The following is a 17,157-nucleotide window of genomic DNA, read 5'->3' on the forward strand; positions in this document are numbered from 1 at the left end:
TGACTTGAGCCCCCATTACTCTGAGGAAAGAGACCTTGAAAGGTACTACTTTCTCTTTCTTTTCTCCCTGTCACCAAATCCATTACCCTCTTTCCACGTGTTCATCTCTTTGAGCTCCCTAAAAGAAAAAGGAAACCAGCCTTGTTTTATGCCAGACACTTTCAAATCTTCACAATAGCCACTTAAATAAGATTTTTACTGATTAGGAAACCGAGGTTCCAAAAGTTTGCGTAAATTATGTTCACAAGATCATGAAGTGGCAGGGCGATGATTTGGTCTCTCTTGGAACAACTAGGCTCTTTCTCTTTCTGTACTATGGAATTGCACTGTATACCCCTTTCTTTACATTTCAAAGACTTTTACCCCCGGGACATTATTGTATCCCTGCGTTATTCATTACCTACTCCTTTACCGATTCTTCTTATTCAGGATCCTTAATCTGTACCTTCAACCCTCACTCACTTTTTTCATCTTATTACATTGCCAACTGCTTCCTCTGCCTTTCTAGTTGGACCTGTCATCACCTGAAATTCAACATTTCAAAGTCCACACTCATTACTCTTTCCTTTAATTCAGCACCATCTATAAACTGTGGAGTTTTTTGTTTTGTTTTTTTACCCCTGTCAGGCATTTCCCTTTTCATCTAAGCCAGAAACATCAGTTACCTTTACCTTTCACTTTTCATTATTCATTGGCGCATGGTTCCATGTGCTCTCACTTCTCATTTTTATATATATAGCACATGGATTTTGTATATATATGTGTATATATATGCATATATGTGTGTGTATATATATACACATATATATACACACATATATATACATATGATTTTAGAATAGAATATTTCCTTTGCATTTCTGTTGCTTTTTCCACATGTTTAAGCCTGGACAATTGTAGTAGCCTACTGTCTAATTTCCATTTTATTACTTATTTATATTACTGTCAAATTTATATTGCAGGCCATTACTTCATAATGTTAAAAAGTCTTCAGAGGCTTCCAGTTACATATAGGGTAGAAAATACACTTTATACCCTAAAACTCAGCCCCATTTCTCCTATAGTCTGATTCCAGACTTGCTCTGAAGTCCAAGATAGTTCGCCTGTTTTTTTGAAAATAGTCTGATTTTGGGGCGCCTGGATGGCTCAGTTGGTTAAGCAGCCGACTTCGGCTCAGGTCATGATCTTGCGGTCCGTGAGTTCAAGCCCCGCGTCGGGCTCTGTGCTGACAGCTCAGAGCCTGGAGCCTGTTTCAGATTCTGTGTCTCCCTCTCGCTGACCCTCCCCTGTTCATGCTCTGTCTCTCTCTGTCTCAAAAATAAATAAAAACGTTAAAAAAAAATTGAAAATAGTCTGATTTTTTTTTTTAATCTTCTAATGCTTTGGCTCATATGATAGAATATCGACTAAAATATTCCTCTCCAGTGTTCTTCTCATTCTGGGCTATGTAAACCCCTACCATTCCTTCAGAGTAGATATTCCAGGAAACATGATTCAAATACCCTTTCCTACAGTGATTTTTGTTTAATTGAACTACTGAAATGCTTATTTTTCATACCAGTTCATTTAGGCCTTAGTTGACTGTCTTGTGTCATTGATTTGTCACCCATGCCTAGTGTGGTTATTTGTGTATCTCATCTCCCCAGATAAACTTTAAATTTGCTTAATGCAAAACTTTCATACTTTTCAGTGTCTGTCACTGAATACCTTGCATATTTACCATTTGCTTAATACATTGTAAGTGAAGATGTAGATGTAAATGAAGATGTAATTTTAATAGGTTTGTTTTGATTCAGTGTTTCAGAAATGCTTTTAAAAAAGATGCATAGCTATCTATATGAATATATACACATACACACAGACATACATATGTCAGTTTTACAAACTAGTCTCTGGGTGTTCATCTTTATATTTAAATTTAAAGTTAAATGGATACTTTAAAAGAAATCACATTACGAAGGAATTTAGGATTTGTAATATGAATATTATTTATGTTTATGATTTTCTGGAGAAATATGAATCCTAATGTCTATGCAATCTATTTTCTTTTTTTTTTTTTTTTTTTTTTTTTTTCTTAATTTTTTTTTCAACGTTTTTTATTTATTTTTGGACAGAGAGAGACACAGCATGAACGGGGGAGGGGCAGAGAGAGAGGGAGACACAGAATCGGAAACAGGCTCCAGGCTCCGAGCCATCAGCCCAGAGCCTGACGCGGGGCTCGAACTCACGGACCGCGAGATCGTGACCTGGCTGAAGTCGGACGCTTAACCGACTGCGCCACCCAGGCGCCCCTGCAATCTATTTTCATAATAAGAATTTTATTTATCCCCTGGTAACTTTCCTTTAAAAATTTTTTTTAACGTTTATTTATTATTGAGAGACAGACAGAGACAGAGCATGATCATGGGAGGGGCAGAGAGAAGGGAAGACACAGAATCTGAGGCAGGTTCCAGGCTCTGAGCTGTTAGCACAGAACCTGACGCAGGGCTTGAACCCACAAACTACGAGATCATGACCTGAGCTGAAGTCAGAGGCTTAACCGACTGAGCCACCCAGGCATCCCACTGTAACTTTCCTTTAATACCATTCATTAAATAAAATCCATTTTGGTCAATAGTTTTCTTCCAGATGACAGAAACTTCCCTTTATGCTATGGAGCCAGTTCATGAAAGGACTGACTCCGTCATGATTTATCTTTGAGTTATACAGCAACAAAAATTAAATTAACCAATGACAAACTATTAGCCTTGAACAGCTGTAGCTCAGAAGCATGATCTTCCTTACATGGCACAAGCCTGCCTCCTTATTACTGACATTTAGTAACCATACTCCTACATCATCTAAAATAGGATTTCTAACCTGAAGTTGTTAGATGGGCTTCAGGCATAAATACATATATGTATATATGTACATACATATATATATGTATATATGTACGTATGTACATACATATATATATATATGTATGTACATACGTACATATATGGGCTTCTGAGTGGCTCAGTGGGTTAGGCATTTGACTTTGGCTCAGGTCATGATCTCACAGTTTGTGAGTTCAAGCCCCACATAGGGCTCTGTGCTGACAGCTCAGAAACTGCTTCTGATCCTCTGTCTTCCTCTCTCTCTGTCCCTGTCCCTTTTTCTCTTTCACGCAAACACACTTTCTCTCTTTTAAAACAAAATGTTTTAAAATGTGTGTGTGCATTATTCTGGGAAGACGTTCTATAACTTTCATCAGCTTAAGATCTTCACTGAAATTACAGGGTCTATCTTTTTTCCTTATGATAAAGCCTTTCAGGTGTCTTAATCTTAAACTTCTTTCCTAAGTATCTTTTTTAGGCCTAATATCCCTAGATGCCTCAACTCTTCATTATCTAACAGGACTTCTAGACCCTTCAACAATCTTATCAGGTCTTGATTTCCTTTATCCAGATAAGTTCTAGTTTATCAATATGGCCCATAAAATGTGACATCCAGAATCAGACACTTTTATAGTGAATTATGTAGACAGTAGTGAGCTACAGACTTCTTTTTTTTTTCTGGAAACTATGTTAATATAAACTAACATTAATGTTCATGATTTGCTTTGTGAGACACCACATACATAGCTCACCCTGCTGAGAGCTCTAGTCCTGAAAAGTAACTAACATGCTATGCGGTCTGAAGGGAACTCTCTGTACCATTCTTCTAAAACTATATTGAAAATTAAAAAAAAAATAGTTATACCACTTATTAAACAAATGTACAGTTATTCAACAGGTCTCATACTATGTTTTCTTTTGTAGTTCCATGCTTACATAATAAGATAGGAATTCGAATGGTTGCTAGCTTGCTTATTGAAGAAAATTATAATCTGTCTCGTGCCTTTTCCCATTTCACATCCCTTGACCCTTCAGTCTGATAGCCCTTCTAAGGTAATCTTCCTTTCCAGAGGAATCCCAGGCTTGAAAACTGATGCCTCCTCTCCTCATAAAACCAACAGAGTTGGTTTATTTCAGGTTGTGTCCCTAGTTTTCAGGCTTCGGTTTAAAACTGACTGAGTTCATGCCTACTCCTCTGTATATGGTTGATTTTGGAGACTTCAACATTCTTAAAACATGTGTTCCTTAAAAAAGGAAATTGTCAACAGCATATTTTTAGGATCTCACATGAGGTAAATGCCAATGTTCATTTGTAACTAAGAAGCATTAACTGATGTTAAAATGCACATATCATATAATTAGAGAATTATGTACTATTTAATGGATCATGCAGTGTTTTTTAATATTTTGTATCATTTTAAAAAGAACTAGTTTTACATGTCCTAAATATTGGCTTACAAGTAGGTATAAATAAAGAACCTATTACATAATATTTAGTTGGCATTCCTCTTTGAATCACTTAGATTAAAATTAAGCACTGGTAATACTTCTGAAAAATTGCTATTCTTTTAAGTGGAGGAATTTTGGAAAGAAATCAAACCTGGAAACTTTTGCTAAATAGATGATTTAAAACATACAGTCAACTCTCGATTATTCAAACTAATGGAGGAAAGGATGGAACAAGCATTAATATTTCTTTAGTTCCTGCCCCTCAGATAACTGCCGAGAGCTTCATTCCAAATTCTTGGGCTTTCCATCTTGACCATGTTACATTTCCTAGCCGTGTATCTAGGATGCAGTCTGAAGTGTGGCTTACAATTGAGTTGACACGAACATCTCATGTTATATTCTGCTTTTATATACATTTCTTTAAATCGGTGCATTAGCACTGTCTTTTACTATTAAAATTCACATGAGAAACTGATAACATTGCCATTAGGATATTATCCTGATGGCTCATAAACTTAGTTTTATATTAAAAAATCTTTTGTTTGAATTACAACTTACAGATAATTATAACCTTTCAAAAGCATTACCTCATGGTATCAAATTGCTTTTTAATTTTTTTAATATAAAAATTTTATGAGACTTTTTATTTTGAAGAGTCTTTTATAAAAATTCCTTCAACTTTTTGAATTCTTAATGGGTGCAATATTTCTGAGTACTATTGTAAGTGTTTGTAAAAGGGAAGAAATGCTGAAGGAATTTATGTGTGAAAACAGTATGTTGTGTGTATATAATACATCATTTTCTCTACTAATTAACTGCACACAGTGTGCTATTATCCAGACATAAGTATTCATGGGAACGCATGTATCTGGATAACTACGAGTTGAAATAAACACACCTGCCTTTTATTTCAATAACTGCACATTCAAATCCACATAAGGTATTTATTTGAATGTGACCTCCACATACATGAGAGAACATTGGCTTCAGTGTTCTATTTTTTTGTTGATGTTTTGTTGTTGTTGATTTAAATCTAAAATAGGTACAGACTGTGGATAATGCTTCTCTGGAAAACTTTGCATGCAGGGAAAAGGAAATTCAAAGATAAATCCTATGAAAAACCATTGAAACTGTTTTGTTTTATTGTATTTTGCCTCACTATGTATTGAAGCTAAATTCTTGTAGAATGTAGCAGTGCTTAAAGCCAAAGTATGTGTACAGACCCTAAACCCACCTGGAATTGTGCCTACTTTAAGTTGAATAATGTATTTTTTTTTTTAATTTTTGGTTTTCGGTTTGTAGAATCTTATCTCAAGTTATTCCCTTGAATAGTGTATTAGAGCATATCTTTAAGAAATCATGTTTTCTGTTAGGCAGTGGAAGTGTTTGTTAAAAGGCTTAAAGTCTATAGCGTAGTTTCCCCTTGCCCCCACCATTTACGCCATATTTCCGTAAAGTTAGTTTTAACTGACATGAGCCAGAAAATTGAATTAGGATTTCTTTGGGAGTCTTAACTTTGAATTTCCTACTTTTCATTGCATGTAAACTATCAACCACAAGTAATAGTTTTTCAGTTCAAGTTCTAGCTTGTATTTTGCATGTTAAAGCTATAAAAAGTCTATTAATGCTGGAAAGAATTTATGGCTATTGTTCTGCTATCGCCTGATTGTTAAAATTTATAAATAAAGACCAACTTTATTTATGTAAACTTGTCTTTCTGCCATAGGGAGTGAACTACCTTATGTCCAAGGGTATCCTAGATGATTCACCAAAGGAAATAGCAAAGTTTATCTTCTGTACAAGAACACTAAATTGGAAAAAACTGAGAATCTATCTTGATGAAAGGTAAAAAAAAAAAAAAAAAAAATTAAGTCTTCTTTAGAATTAGCTAAGTAATGTTTTTGATGAGTTAAGCTTTTCTTTAAAAACTATACCGCATAGCAGTCATCTAGTTGAGAAATTTCTCTCGCAGCTATTTATAACTACCATGCAGCCTAAAAGCAGACAAACAGTATGTGAACCGATGGCTTTTTTTTTTTTTAATGTTTTTTTATTTATTTTTGAGAGAGAGAGAGAGAGCGAGCGAGCACAAGTGGGAAAGGGGCAGAGAGAGAGGGAGACACAGAATCCAAAGCAGGTTCCAGGCTCTGAGCTGTCAGCACGGAGCCTGACGAACATGGCTTTGTTCTAATAAAATTTTGTTTACAAAACAGGTAGTGGGCCCTATTTGGACCACTAGCTATAATTTGCTTATCCCTACCATAAACAATTGATAGAAATTAAAGATGATGATCATACAATCATGATTGAGTTCAACAAGAGTTGAAGCATATTATACCAAAGTGTGACTATTAGAATGCCATTGATAAAAAATACTTATAATTATATATGTACACACATATACTTACACAAGTATTTATATAGTTGTAAATAATCTAAATGTTCATAAGTAGAAAGAAGGGTACTGTGGAGCCATTAAAAAGAATGCTTTAGATCTGTGTGTAAAGATATAGAAAGATATAGAAAGCTGTTCACAATATACCATATGAACTAGGAAAAGCAAATACTGGAAAAATATATAGTACATGTTGACATTTTTAAGTCCACATAAATGGTTGTCACCTCTGGTGGTGTGGACTAGTATGGAAAGTGAAAACTCTTAATCATTTTCATAGTTAAAAGCATAAAGAATTTTGTTCTTATTTGGATTTAGTCAAGAAGACGCTTGAAAAGAAGCTGTCCCTTCTAATGTTGCTAAATTTATTTTTTCTTCATTTTATAATTAGAATTGCTAGTTTCAGTTGCTTTATAATAACCCATTCACAAAAGATTTTAAAATTAGTGTCTTAAATAATCATAATCAGATTTTTTAATTTTAAGGATTATGTATTACTTTGTAGGATTAGCTGATCTCATAATCAGTAACAAAGTATTTTCATCCAAACAGATGATGATTTATGAGTGCTTATCGTTTTCTTAGTAGAGAGATGGTAATTAAAGCTGTATCTTTTTCTTTTTCCACTAGGAGAGATGTCTTGGATGACCTTGTAACATTGCATAATTTTAGAAATCAATTCTTGCCCAATGCACTGAGAGAATTTTTTCGTCATATCCATGCCCCCGAAGAGCGTGGGGAGTATCTTGAAACTCTCATAACAAAGTTCTCACATAGATTCTGTGCTTGCAACCCCGATTTAATGCGAGAACTTGGCCTTAGTCCTGGTAAGAATATATATAGTGAATTCCTTCCATCTCCCTTCCTGCCTCCAGGTAAAAATAGTAGTATATGAGACATTTTTTCTCACCGTGGGGAAAGATAGTTTGAGTAATTATAAATAACTTCTCTTAGTACTTGTAGCAATCACTAAATGTATGGAACACTACATTTATGTGAGCTTAGAGGAATAGTTTGTTATAACTGTCCTTCATATGTAGTAAACATATCATTTTATTTTTTTAAGTTTACTTATTTATTTTGAGAGAGAGAGAGCAAGCAAGCAGGGGAGAGGCAGAGAGAGAGGGAGAGAGAGAGAATCTCATGCAGACTCCTCATTGTCAACGCGGAGCCCGAAGCAGGCTTGAACTCACGAGCTATGAGATCATGACCTGAGCCGAGACCAAGAGTCGGATGCTTACCTGACTGAGCCACCCAGGCGCCCCTAAACATACAGTTTTAGAAAGAAAATGAGACTTAGGTATAAATTCTTTAAAATGATTCTGGCCTGAGCATTGCATATTATTATTAATTTAACTAAAAACTTGAGAAATCATTTTTAAAGCTTTTCATAGTTCACATATTACATAGGTAACACCTAGAGCTTTTCTACTAAAATTTAATTTTAATGTAACGAATCTTTATCATCTGTGTCTGAGTATATGTCTGTGTGTGTGTGCAGTATAGGCCAAGTATCCTGCATATTTTTTCATTTGACTGAGCTTTACTTATCTCTTCATATCAACAACTTTATTATGCTTATCTTATTAAGTGGCGATTACAAAACATTCGCCCATCATGAAATTTGGTGAAAATGCTTTTACAAGACGTACTATTTAACTTAGCTTTCTTAAGATTGCAGGATTCTGTAATAAAAACACTATAGTAGTAGCAAGTACTTGTAGCAAATAATACTAGCAAGTATCTTGAGGCTTGTTACTTTTTTGATAGGAAGCATCAAATACTGCCTTGGGCATATAAAGTCATTTTGTTATTGTCTCATGCTGCTCAGGTTTAGCAATCTTTTTCCCTAGAAATTTACATTCTAATCTTGATTTCTTTAAATGGTGACAAGTTTTGCATTATAGGGTGCCTTGGGGACCACATTTTCCAAAGCAGCTAATAATTTGAGGTGTTTCTTTTTAATTCCAGATGCTGTCTATGTACTGTGCTACTCTTTGATTCTACTTTCCATTGACCTCACTAGCCCTCACGTGAAGAATAAGATGTCAAAAAGAGAATTTATTCGAAATACCCGTCGTGCTGCTCAAAACATTAGTGAAGATTTTGTAGGGCATCTTTATGACAACATCTACCTTATTGGCCACGTGGCTGCATAAAAGCACAATTGCTAGGACTTCCACTATTAACTTCAAACTAAAGTTACCCAAGGACTTATTTAGCAGTTATGGGGGTTACATTAGTGCTGGTCATCCTGGCCTCTGTATACAATCAAGCTTGAGTGTATACCTTTTTTTTTCCTTTTACTCTTTTCTTTTTTAGTAATTTCCTTGGGGAGCTAAAGGATTTTGCAGAATTTTTCTTAATTTTGCTTATCATGTTTTGCACAAAGCAGAGCCATTGTCTGACACAGCTGTTTAAGAATGTTAAACTGACATTATACTCCAAGGGATGGTATATTTGTGCATTAGATTTGCTTGAAAAACTATTCGTTTTCATTCTTTTTAAAAATACCATGTAATGTGTACATATTTAATGAAAGAGATTTATAATCATAATTATTTTATTGTAAAGATTTTAACTAAAGCCTTTCCTTTTCTCTCAAACTGAGTTCTGAAATTTATTTGATTCTGATCTGAGCGTTTTACTGTCTTCATAAAAGTTGGATCTGACTTGGATGAAAACCAATACCAGTTTGTCTTTCCTTTGAACTTTGAAAAGAGTATTTATTGTTTTGTTGCTAGTAACAAGCAAAACCCGCACTTATTTTTATAATATAAATTCATCACTTGACTTTCCATTTTTAAAAGTTTTCTCATTTGTCATGTTTTAGTCTTGTCTCAATAAGTCCTTTAAGCCATTTGAGATAGCAAAATGTATTAAATCTAAGATTTACATACATAGGAACAGAATGTTATTAGAACTTATATCTGATGTCATTTGTCAAATTTTACCGTTCTCTTAACTTGATGATTTGTGTTTAGAACCAGTTGAGTAAGGGATGTTGTGAATGAATAAAGGTTCTTTATTCATTCATTCATTCATTCATTCATTCAATAAATATTTACCAAGGGCCTTCCGTGTATTAAACACTGTGCTAGGTAGTAGTGATACCTAGACATGGACCCTGCCTTCATAGATGTTACATGACTAGTAACAAAAGGAAAAATACAGCTTCATGGAGAGCAAATGTATGAAGAATAGCTTAACTAATAATCATTTAATTATGAACCACTTGGTATTGAAATGGTAAAGACTAGTATATTTATATGGTAAGTCAGAAGTTTCCTGGAAATACTAAGTGCTAAGTGAAAAGCATCAGCTTTGAAATGAGACATTATGTGATGGGTCGAACTCTAGTCTGTGGGGGGAGCTTGGAGGGGCAGAAACTTGGGCTGGAGGTGTACAATCCTGGCTTTACTTTAGAGATCTGATCCTAAGTAAATAGCGGTCTGGTAACATCTCAACTACAGTGATGTCCTACAGAATTTTCAGCGACATGACATAAGGTGATCAACCAATGTCAGAAGTCAAAGGGACTTTTAGACTGGGAGTAAACAAGTTCTCAGATCTTGAGGCAAGTATCTACATTTTCACATGTGCATAATTTCAAACTCCATGACAATCCTTTCTAATTTTAACTTCAAAACTAACGTATGGAAAAGTTTCTAAAGACACTAATGATAACATTATTGTTTCTATTTTCCAGTGAATGGCAGGCATCTTGCCCTCTCTAGCTCCCCCTATCTTGTCTTTTTTTTTTTTTTTCTATCCCCAACTCTCCCTTACCATTAGGTCCTTTCTACATCTCTGTTTTAGCTTTACTCTCTCTTTTCTTTCCTTCTATTTCTTCTTCTTCTTTTTTGTATCTTCCATTTCCCAACTTTTTCCCTTTTCCTGGTTTATTTTCTCCACCCTGACCTGATTACCTGATTATAAATGTGGGCCGGCAATATTCTTTTTTTTTTTTTTTAACATTTTCTTTGAAATTTTTCGAACGTATAAAAAAGATGCATAAAATGCCTGTATAACCACTGTGTAGATTCTACAATTACATTGTAATTGTACTCACTTCACCACATATTTGTACATCCCCCTGTCCATCAATCAACCCATCTTATTGTTTTGATACAGGTAATCCCAAGTTTCAGACATCAGTACACTTCATTCCTAAAGCCTTCAACTTGTATATTGTTAGCTAGAGAGCTACCTTGTTTAAAGTTTTTTCTTTATAGGTAAAATTTACATTCAATGAAATGCATAAATCTTAGGGACACGAATCCATGAATCTTCATAAATGCATATACGTCAGTAAACCAAGCATGTATCAAGATAAGCAACTTTATGCAAACTGTTTATAGGTAATATTTGCACCCTTCGCATAAAGTATAAAAACCTTGTAACCACATACAGTGTTTACCCCATTCTTCCATTTGTTGTCTTACAGTTGTCATATGTGTTACATAGAGTGTATGTTATAAACTCCACAATATGATAGTTTGCTTTGAGTAGTCGTATGCATTTTAAACAACAACAAAAAAAAACCCTCCTTCATATTTACACACATTGTCATTTCGAATGCTTTTATTCCATCCCAAAAATCTAAGTTTCCTTGTAGTATCATTTATGTCAGCCTGAAAAATTTTAACATCTATTACAGTTCAGATCTCCTGCCAATTTATCATAGTTTTCTTTTACATGAAAATGCCTTTATTTTGTTTTTCTTTTTGAAGAACGCTTTTGCTGAATATATAATTCTGTGTTGACAGTTTCTTCCCCTGCCCCCTTTGATACTTTAAAGCTATTCCTCTACTGTCTTCTGGTCTCCTCTGTTTCCATTAAGAAGTCAGTGCAGGGGCACCTGGGTGGCTCAGTTGGTTAAGTGACCGACTTGGGCTCAGGACATGATCTCGCGGTTTGTGGGTCCGAGACCCACGCCAGGCTCTGTGCTGACAGCTTATACAGAGCCTGGACCCTGCTTCTGATTCTGTGTCTCCCCCTCTCTCTGCCCCTCCAGTGCTCGTGATCTGTCTCTCTCTGTCTCTCAATAATAAGTAAACATTAAAAAAAAAAAGTCAATGTATTCAACGTGTTTTCTCCCTGTGTGTATAATAATGCCATTTTCCTCTCACAGTTTTATTTTGTCACATATTTTTCTGCCTCATTTTCTCTTTCCTCTCCTTTACACATGTGCTAGAACTTTTGATATCATCTCACAGATTTTTTATTTTTTTTTTCCTCTCCAACTGGATTATTTCTCTTGATCTATATTCTAGGTCACTGACTTTTCTGTAATCGTCCTTCTTTGAAGCCCATTCAATCAACTTTTTTTCTCTTAATCATGATGTTTCTTGGTTCTAGAAATTCCTTCTGGTTTTTTATAATTTACATTTCTGTACCGAGATTTCCTGTCTTCATTTACTACAAGCACATCTTCCCTTACAACCTTGAACATAGTTAAATAGCAGCTTTAAATCTTTATCTGCTCATTTCATCCTTTTGACTGTCTCTTCTTTTGAGAATAGATTGTATTTTCCTGTTTGTTCAATATGTTAGTAATTTAGTTTTTGTCCTGGACACGGTGAATAAAATATGGTGAAACCCTGGATTATGATATATTTCTCCAAATAACTTTTTTTTTTTTTTTAAGCTGGGAGTTAACTGGAAGAGCTCAGTTGCAAGCTCTCATTCCCCTGAAGTTGGTGGTAGCTCGGATATCAGTTTATTTCTTTAACGTGGCATCTTTTTTTGTCTGTACAGACTTCAGAGAGAAGCCAGAGTTTGGGGCACAGTTCCTACACAGAAACCAGGGCCCTCTCTGGTTCTTTTCTTGCCATTATTTCTTTCTTAATTTTCTAGCAACTGCTATTGCCCCAAACTCTGTCCCCTGGTTCTTCAAGTCAGTGAAACCATAGGCTATGATGCAGACTGGGGACTTACCCTCATGCAGAAAGTATAAAAATGGGAAAACTCATCCAATGCCTCCATCTTCCAAGCATTCTCTGCTCTGTAGGATCAGCCTGTATTGGATTGCTTTCCATAACTTTCAGGTAGTGGATTCCCATATTTTGTCCAGAGTTTGTGGTTTTATCTGTTCAAGGAAGAGCTATTTGGCCATCGTTTGAAGTAGAACCCTCTTTGATTGGGCAGTATTCTTTTCAATACTTTTTAATCCTTTTAAAAATGATGTTATTATTGATGGAGAACACAAGCAGGGAAGGGGCAGAGGGAGAGGGAGAATCTTAAACAGGCTCCAGGCCCAGCATGAACCATGAGATCATGACCTGAGCCAAAATCAAAAGTTGGACGCTGAACCAACTGAGCCACCTTGGTGCCTTTTTTCTTCTATACTTACTGAATAGGGATTTATCCCTGGCATTTTAAAACATAAGTATGTTTAAATGCTCTAGTAAAGAAAAACTATCATAAGAAATGTTTACTGAATGCTTAACTCAATTAGAAATTCAGTGTTTTCCAGGGGAAGTCCCACTGGCTTTTGGGGAAGGATATTCATTATGGGAGACTGCTCCCTATAGCATAAGAAAGACATCAACATTCCTGGATTTTGCCTGCTAGATGCCAGTTCCATCCCTCAGTAATTGTGATGTACAAATAATGTACCCCACGTATTTCCAAGTGCGTGAAGTTGGGAACTGGTGGACCTTCTTTCTGATAAAACAAGTTTACCTTGGTAAAACACAAACTCCTTATGGTACATCTGTTTAAAGTCTTTCAGTGTCCCCGTTTCTACAAAACTTCTGTACAACCTGGCCTCAGCTTATCTTTTTTTAAAGCCTCATCTCCAACATTCCTCAAATGTGGTCTGGTCTGTCTTTGCCTTTTACAAGCTGTTCTTTCTGAGATATCCTTCTCTCCCCTCTATATCTAAAGTTCCCCTACTCATCATCTAAGATCCACCTCAAATAGAAGTTATTCATCAAAGCTCTCAAATACTACCTTTCTATTATAAGGCCTGAACTAGGTAAGTGGCAGAGGATTTAGAAAGGATGAAGGAATAGATTTAAAAAATACTGAAAATTGACAGGATTTAGTGATTTTGGAGGAAGATTTTTGATTTAAGGGTCTGGTTGTCCGCTATCAAAGGTGTAGCTGCTAAGAGAAGCAACCAGTGGAATGAAATGGAACAGATAAGGATCCCAACTTTTGGATATTTTGTATTTGAAAGCAATAATAGGATGTTGATTGCAGCTGGAGAATAAGACTAGAGTTTCAAAAACTCAGGGCTGGATATGTAAGTTTGGGGGTCATATTAGCATGTAAAATGTGTTTGAAGTGAAGTATCGGAGAAAACTCCTCTAAGAAGTTTGAGTAGAGAGAAGTATTTGGAAAAATGGCATTATAGGTTTTGGTAGAGGAAAAGAGGGTTTGTGAAGACAATAGAAGGACCAGAGAAGAATGGTATCCCAAGAGCTAGGGCAGTGGAGTTTCAAGAAGGATGTTGAGCTTGCATTTGGTGCAGCCCAACCAAGTAGTTGTTTTTTTTTTTTTTTTTCCCATCTACACTCAAGCCTCTTTGAGTCCACCTTTTCCACTTGAGGCTGAGCTCTTTAGTTAGTAGCAGTGCTAATGGCTTTTATATGGTCTCTGACCAAATATCCTCTTGCCTGGTGTGTAATCTGAGCTCTTCTGAAACCCACAAGAGTACATATGGTCCACTGCAACTCAGGCCTGTCTACACCTTCCATCCCCACTAAGGGCTGTGCTATTTCAAGCCTGGAACACACCATATCAACGGGGTACTGCTAGTGCATTTTTCCTACACACAATCACCAGTTATGTTTTCTAATATACAGATTTTTTTTTTAAGAAAGGAAGGCAAGGAAAAAATGCTTAAAACCTTTGAGTCCTCCAAATTTATCATCAACAGGATTTTTTGTAAGTACATTTTAACACTCTCTAATCTCGATGAACCCTGTATTTTCACCTTTCCATTAATTTTGCTCTGTTTTCTTCTGGAAAGCGTGTAACCTCTCCCTCACATTTACCTGTTGAAATGTTATTTGTCCCTCAAAGTCCTCTTAGACTCTTTCCCCTCCAGAGACAATTCTTGCAAGTGGAAATTTGATTCTTATATCTCCCTCAGTACCTAACACAGACCTTGGCCCAGAACAGTTCCTCAATAAATCCAACTGAATTATCTTAGATCTGGTTTAGTTTCTACATAAGCACATAAAAAGATGGCTTTACTATGCCCGTTTAACAAATAGATATTTGGAGCTTTCAGTTGTATGCAATTTATAAATTGGAATATATTAGAGCTCTTCAAAGTATTTAAAACCACAAATTCAACTATGTATTCTAGATATATATTCATTTCTAGAGGGCTTCTAATTTTAAATATTTCAATGAATTGCTATAAGATTGTCATTTTTTTTTTCAACTTCAAGAGTTTAAGTCATTGAACTTGCCTACACGGAGCTTTGACATTTTTTTACAATAGTATAAATACGGTGCTCCATGAGAGTAAGCTTATTCAGAAGTCAACATTTAAAATAATAACTTGTTTATTGTAATTGGAGTCTGTTTTCCTGTGTTTAAAGTGAACTTCTTAAATAACGCTGTTCACTGCCTACTTTCTTTGGAAGCATTCATAATTGAATACGTCCACTGTGGGAAGCCATCCTAAGGAAATAATCCAAAATAGGGAAAGGGCAGTACTTACACCATTAGTTCTGTCATTGTTTTTAATTTAAGGAAAAAAAAAAAAAAAGGAGCTAACTGTGGAATGCCCAAAACTTGGGGCTGTTAAAACAAATAACTAGCAGATATTTGAGTGCACAGCATATCTCAGAACCTATGCTAGCCACTGGTCAAGTAGACCAAAATACATCCTTACCGTGTATTACTGTGCAGCTATGATGTTTATGAATAATATGTGAAAGCATTATAAATAATGATGAATACCAAAAGGATATGAAATTATATGTATATGTGTTCATATATATGTGCGCGCACACACACATTAAGTTACGGTGTAAAACACTGAAAAAATCTATGAATGGAAAAAGACTGGAATAAAATATATCAAAATATGGATAATGCTTTTTTTTTCTTATTTCCTCTTTCAAATAGTATTAAGGATCATATATTTTAGATAGAACTAAAGAAATTCATTGAACTATCCAGAAAATAAAGATAAATGGTGTCCCTAAGTCAACTAGCATAGTTTCCCCTCAAAATGTTTCCATGTATTTTTACTCAAAATTTGTTTTATTTTTAAAAGACACTTGGTTGATCTGTTAAATCATTTCTGGACAAATGTTTTGTTTTCAAGCTTAGAAAAGTGGATTGTTTTATATTATTTTTGTCTAATCGAATTAAAGACCAACAAGAGAAAGATACCAAATCTTTACCGGGAAAATTTTCATTTGCTTAAAAAAAAGAAAAGAAAAGAAAAGAAAAAGGCTTTCTTCTCGGCATGGTCGGACAGGAAGGTTGGATTTAATTTAAAATGATTAATGAGATTTTGTCAGGCTCCTTGACTTTACCACCGCTGCAGTTTGTCAGTGCAACAACCTGGGAAGCCCGGACGCCACTCTGTCGCCCAAAACCACTCTCCGGGGAAGAAATTAACTGGCGAACCTAGTGTCAGGTACACGTCAGTGGCGTTGTCTCTTGGGTATTGACAGTTTAAAAGTCTGAATCAGAAATATGTAAGTTCTGGGGACGCACATCCCTGAGATACGGTTTTCACTCTCTTTGCAAGTGGCTACTCACTTTTTCAATATGTGAGCTGTTGATGCTTTCCAAAGGGAACCTTTTTTTTTTTAATGTTTCTTTTTTTTTCAATATATGAAATTTATTGTCAAATTGGTTTCCATACAACACCCAGTGCTCATCCCAAATGGTGCCCTCCTCAATACCCATCACCCACCCTCCCCTCCCTCCCACCCCCCATCAACCCAAAGGGAACCTTTTTAAGCCAACCTCTTTACTAATGTCTCTCCTCCCGGATTTGTTTTAAAAATGAAGATAAACAAGAATTGTAGGATCTCAGGTTACGTGCTGTTTTCTTCGTTGGTTTGTTGGTTGGTTTTTAAGAATTAAGGTGAAGTGTTTTTTGAAAAATGAAATAATTTTTCACTTTTGGAAAATACTTCTTAGCCATCGGCTTGACCCAATTTTATAATCAAGTTTTTAAATTAAGTTGAAAGGTTGTGATCTGACTTAACCCACCCTTTTATACTTACTTATGTGCTTATGTTTAAAAATACGATGATCAGCTAAAACCAAGCCACTGAACATGGTTAGTTATTAGATGGTAAATGCAATGTGTAGTTTTGCTTTGGTGTTTAACTGCAAAAGAAAGCAATGCCAGACTTTACTGTCTTATGTAAAAGCCTGTCTGAAAGAGTTCAGGCAAAAGGAATTTCTTCCAACGAAAGCATAGTGAAGGTTTGAGGGTATGAGAGACACCTGAAGACTACCTTT

The 17,157-nt window shown here is 35.4% G+C and overlaps 1 protein-coding gene across 1 annotated transcript in view; it reads left to right on the plus strand.

Moving 5' to 3' along the window:
• The window catches only part of FBXO8 (F-box protein 8), a 46,272-nt gene extending 36,961 nt beyond the window's left edge, over positions 1-9,311 (plus strand). The window contains exons 4-6 of the mRNA XM_058720880.1: positions 6,037-6,155; positions 7,336-7,532; positions 8,677-9,311. Coding sequence (XP_058576863.1) covers positions 6,037-6,155; positions 7,336-7,532; positions 8,677-8,864 — 504 coding nt within the window. The 3' untranslated portion in view covers positions 8,865-9,311. The remainder of the gene's footprint in view (positions 1-6,036; positions 6,156-7,335; positions 7,533-8,676) is intronic.
• Positions 9,312-17,157: the final 7,846 nt, after the last annotated feature.

Source organism: Neofelis nebulosa, chromosome 3 (assembly GCF_028018385.1).
Source record: "Neofelis nebulosa isolate mNeoNeb1 chromosome 3, mNeoNeb1.pri, whole genome shotgun sequence".
NCBI classification, from domain to species: Eukaryota; Metazoa; Chordata; class Mammalia; order Carnivora; family Felidae; genus Neofelis; species Neofelis nebulosa.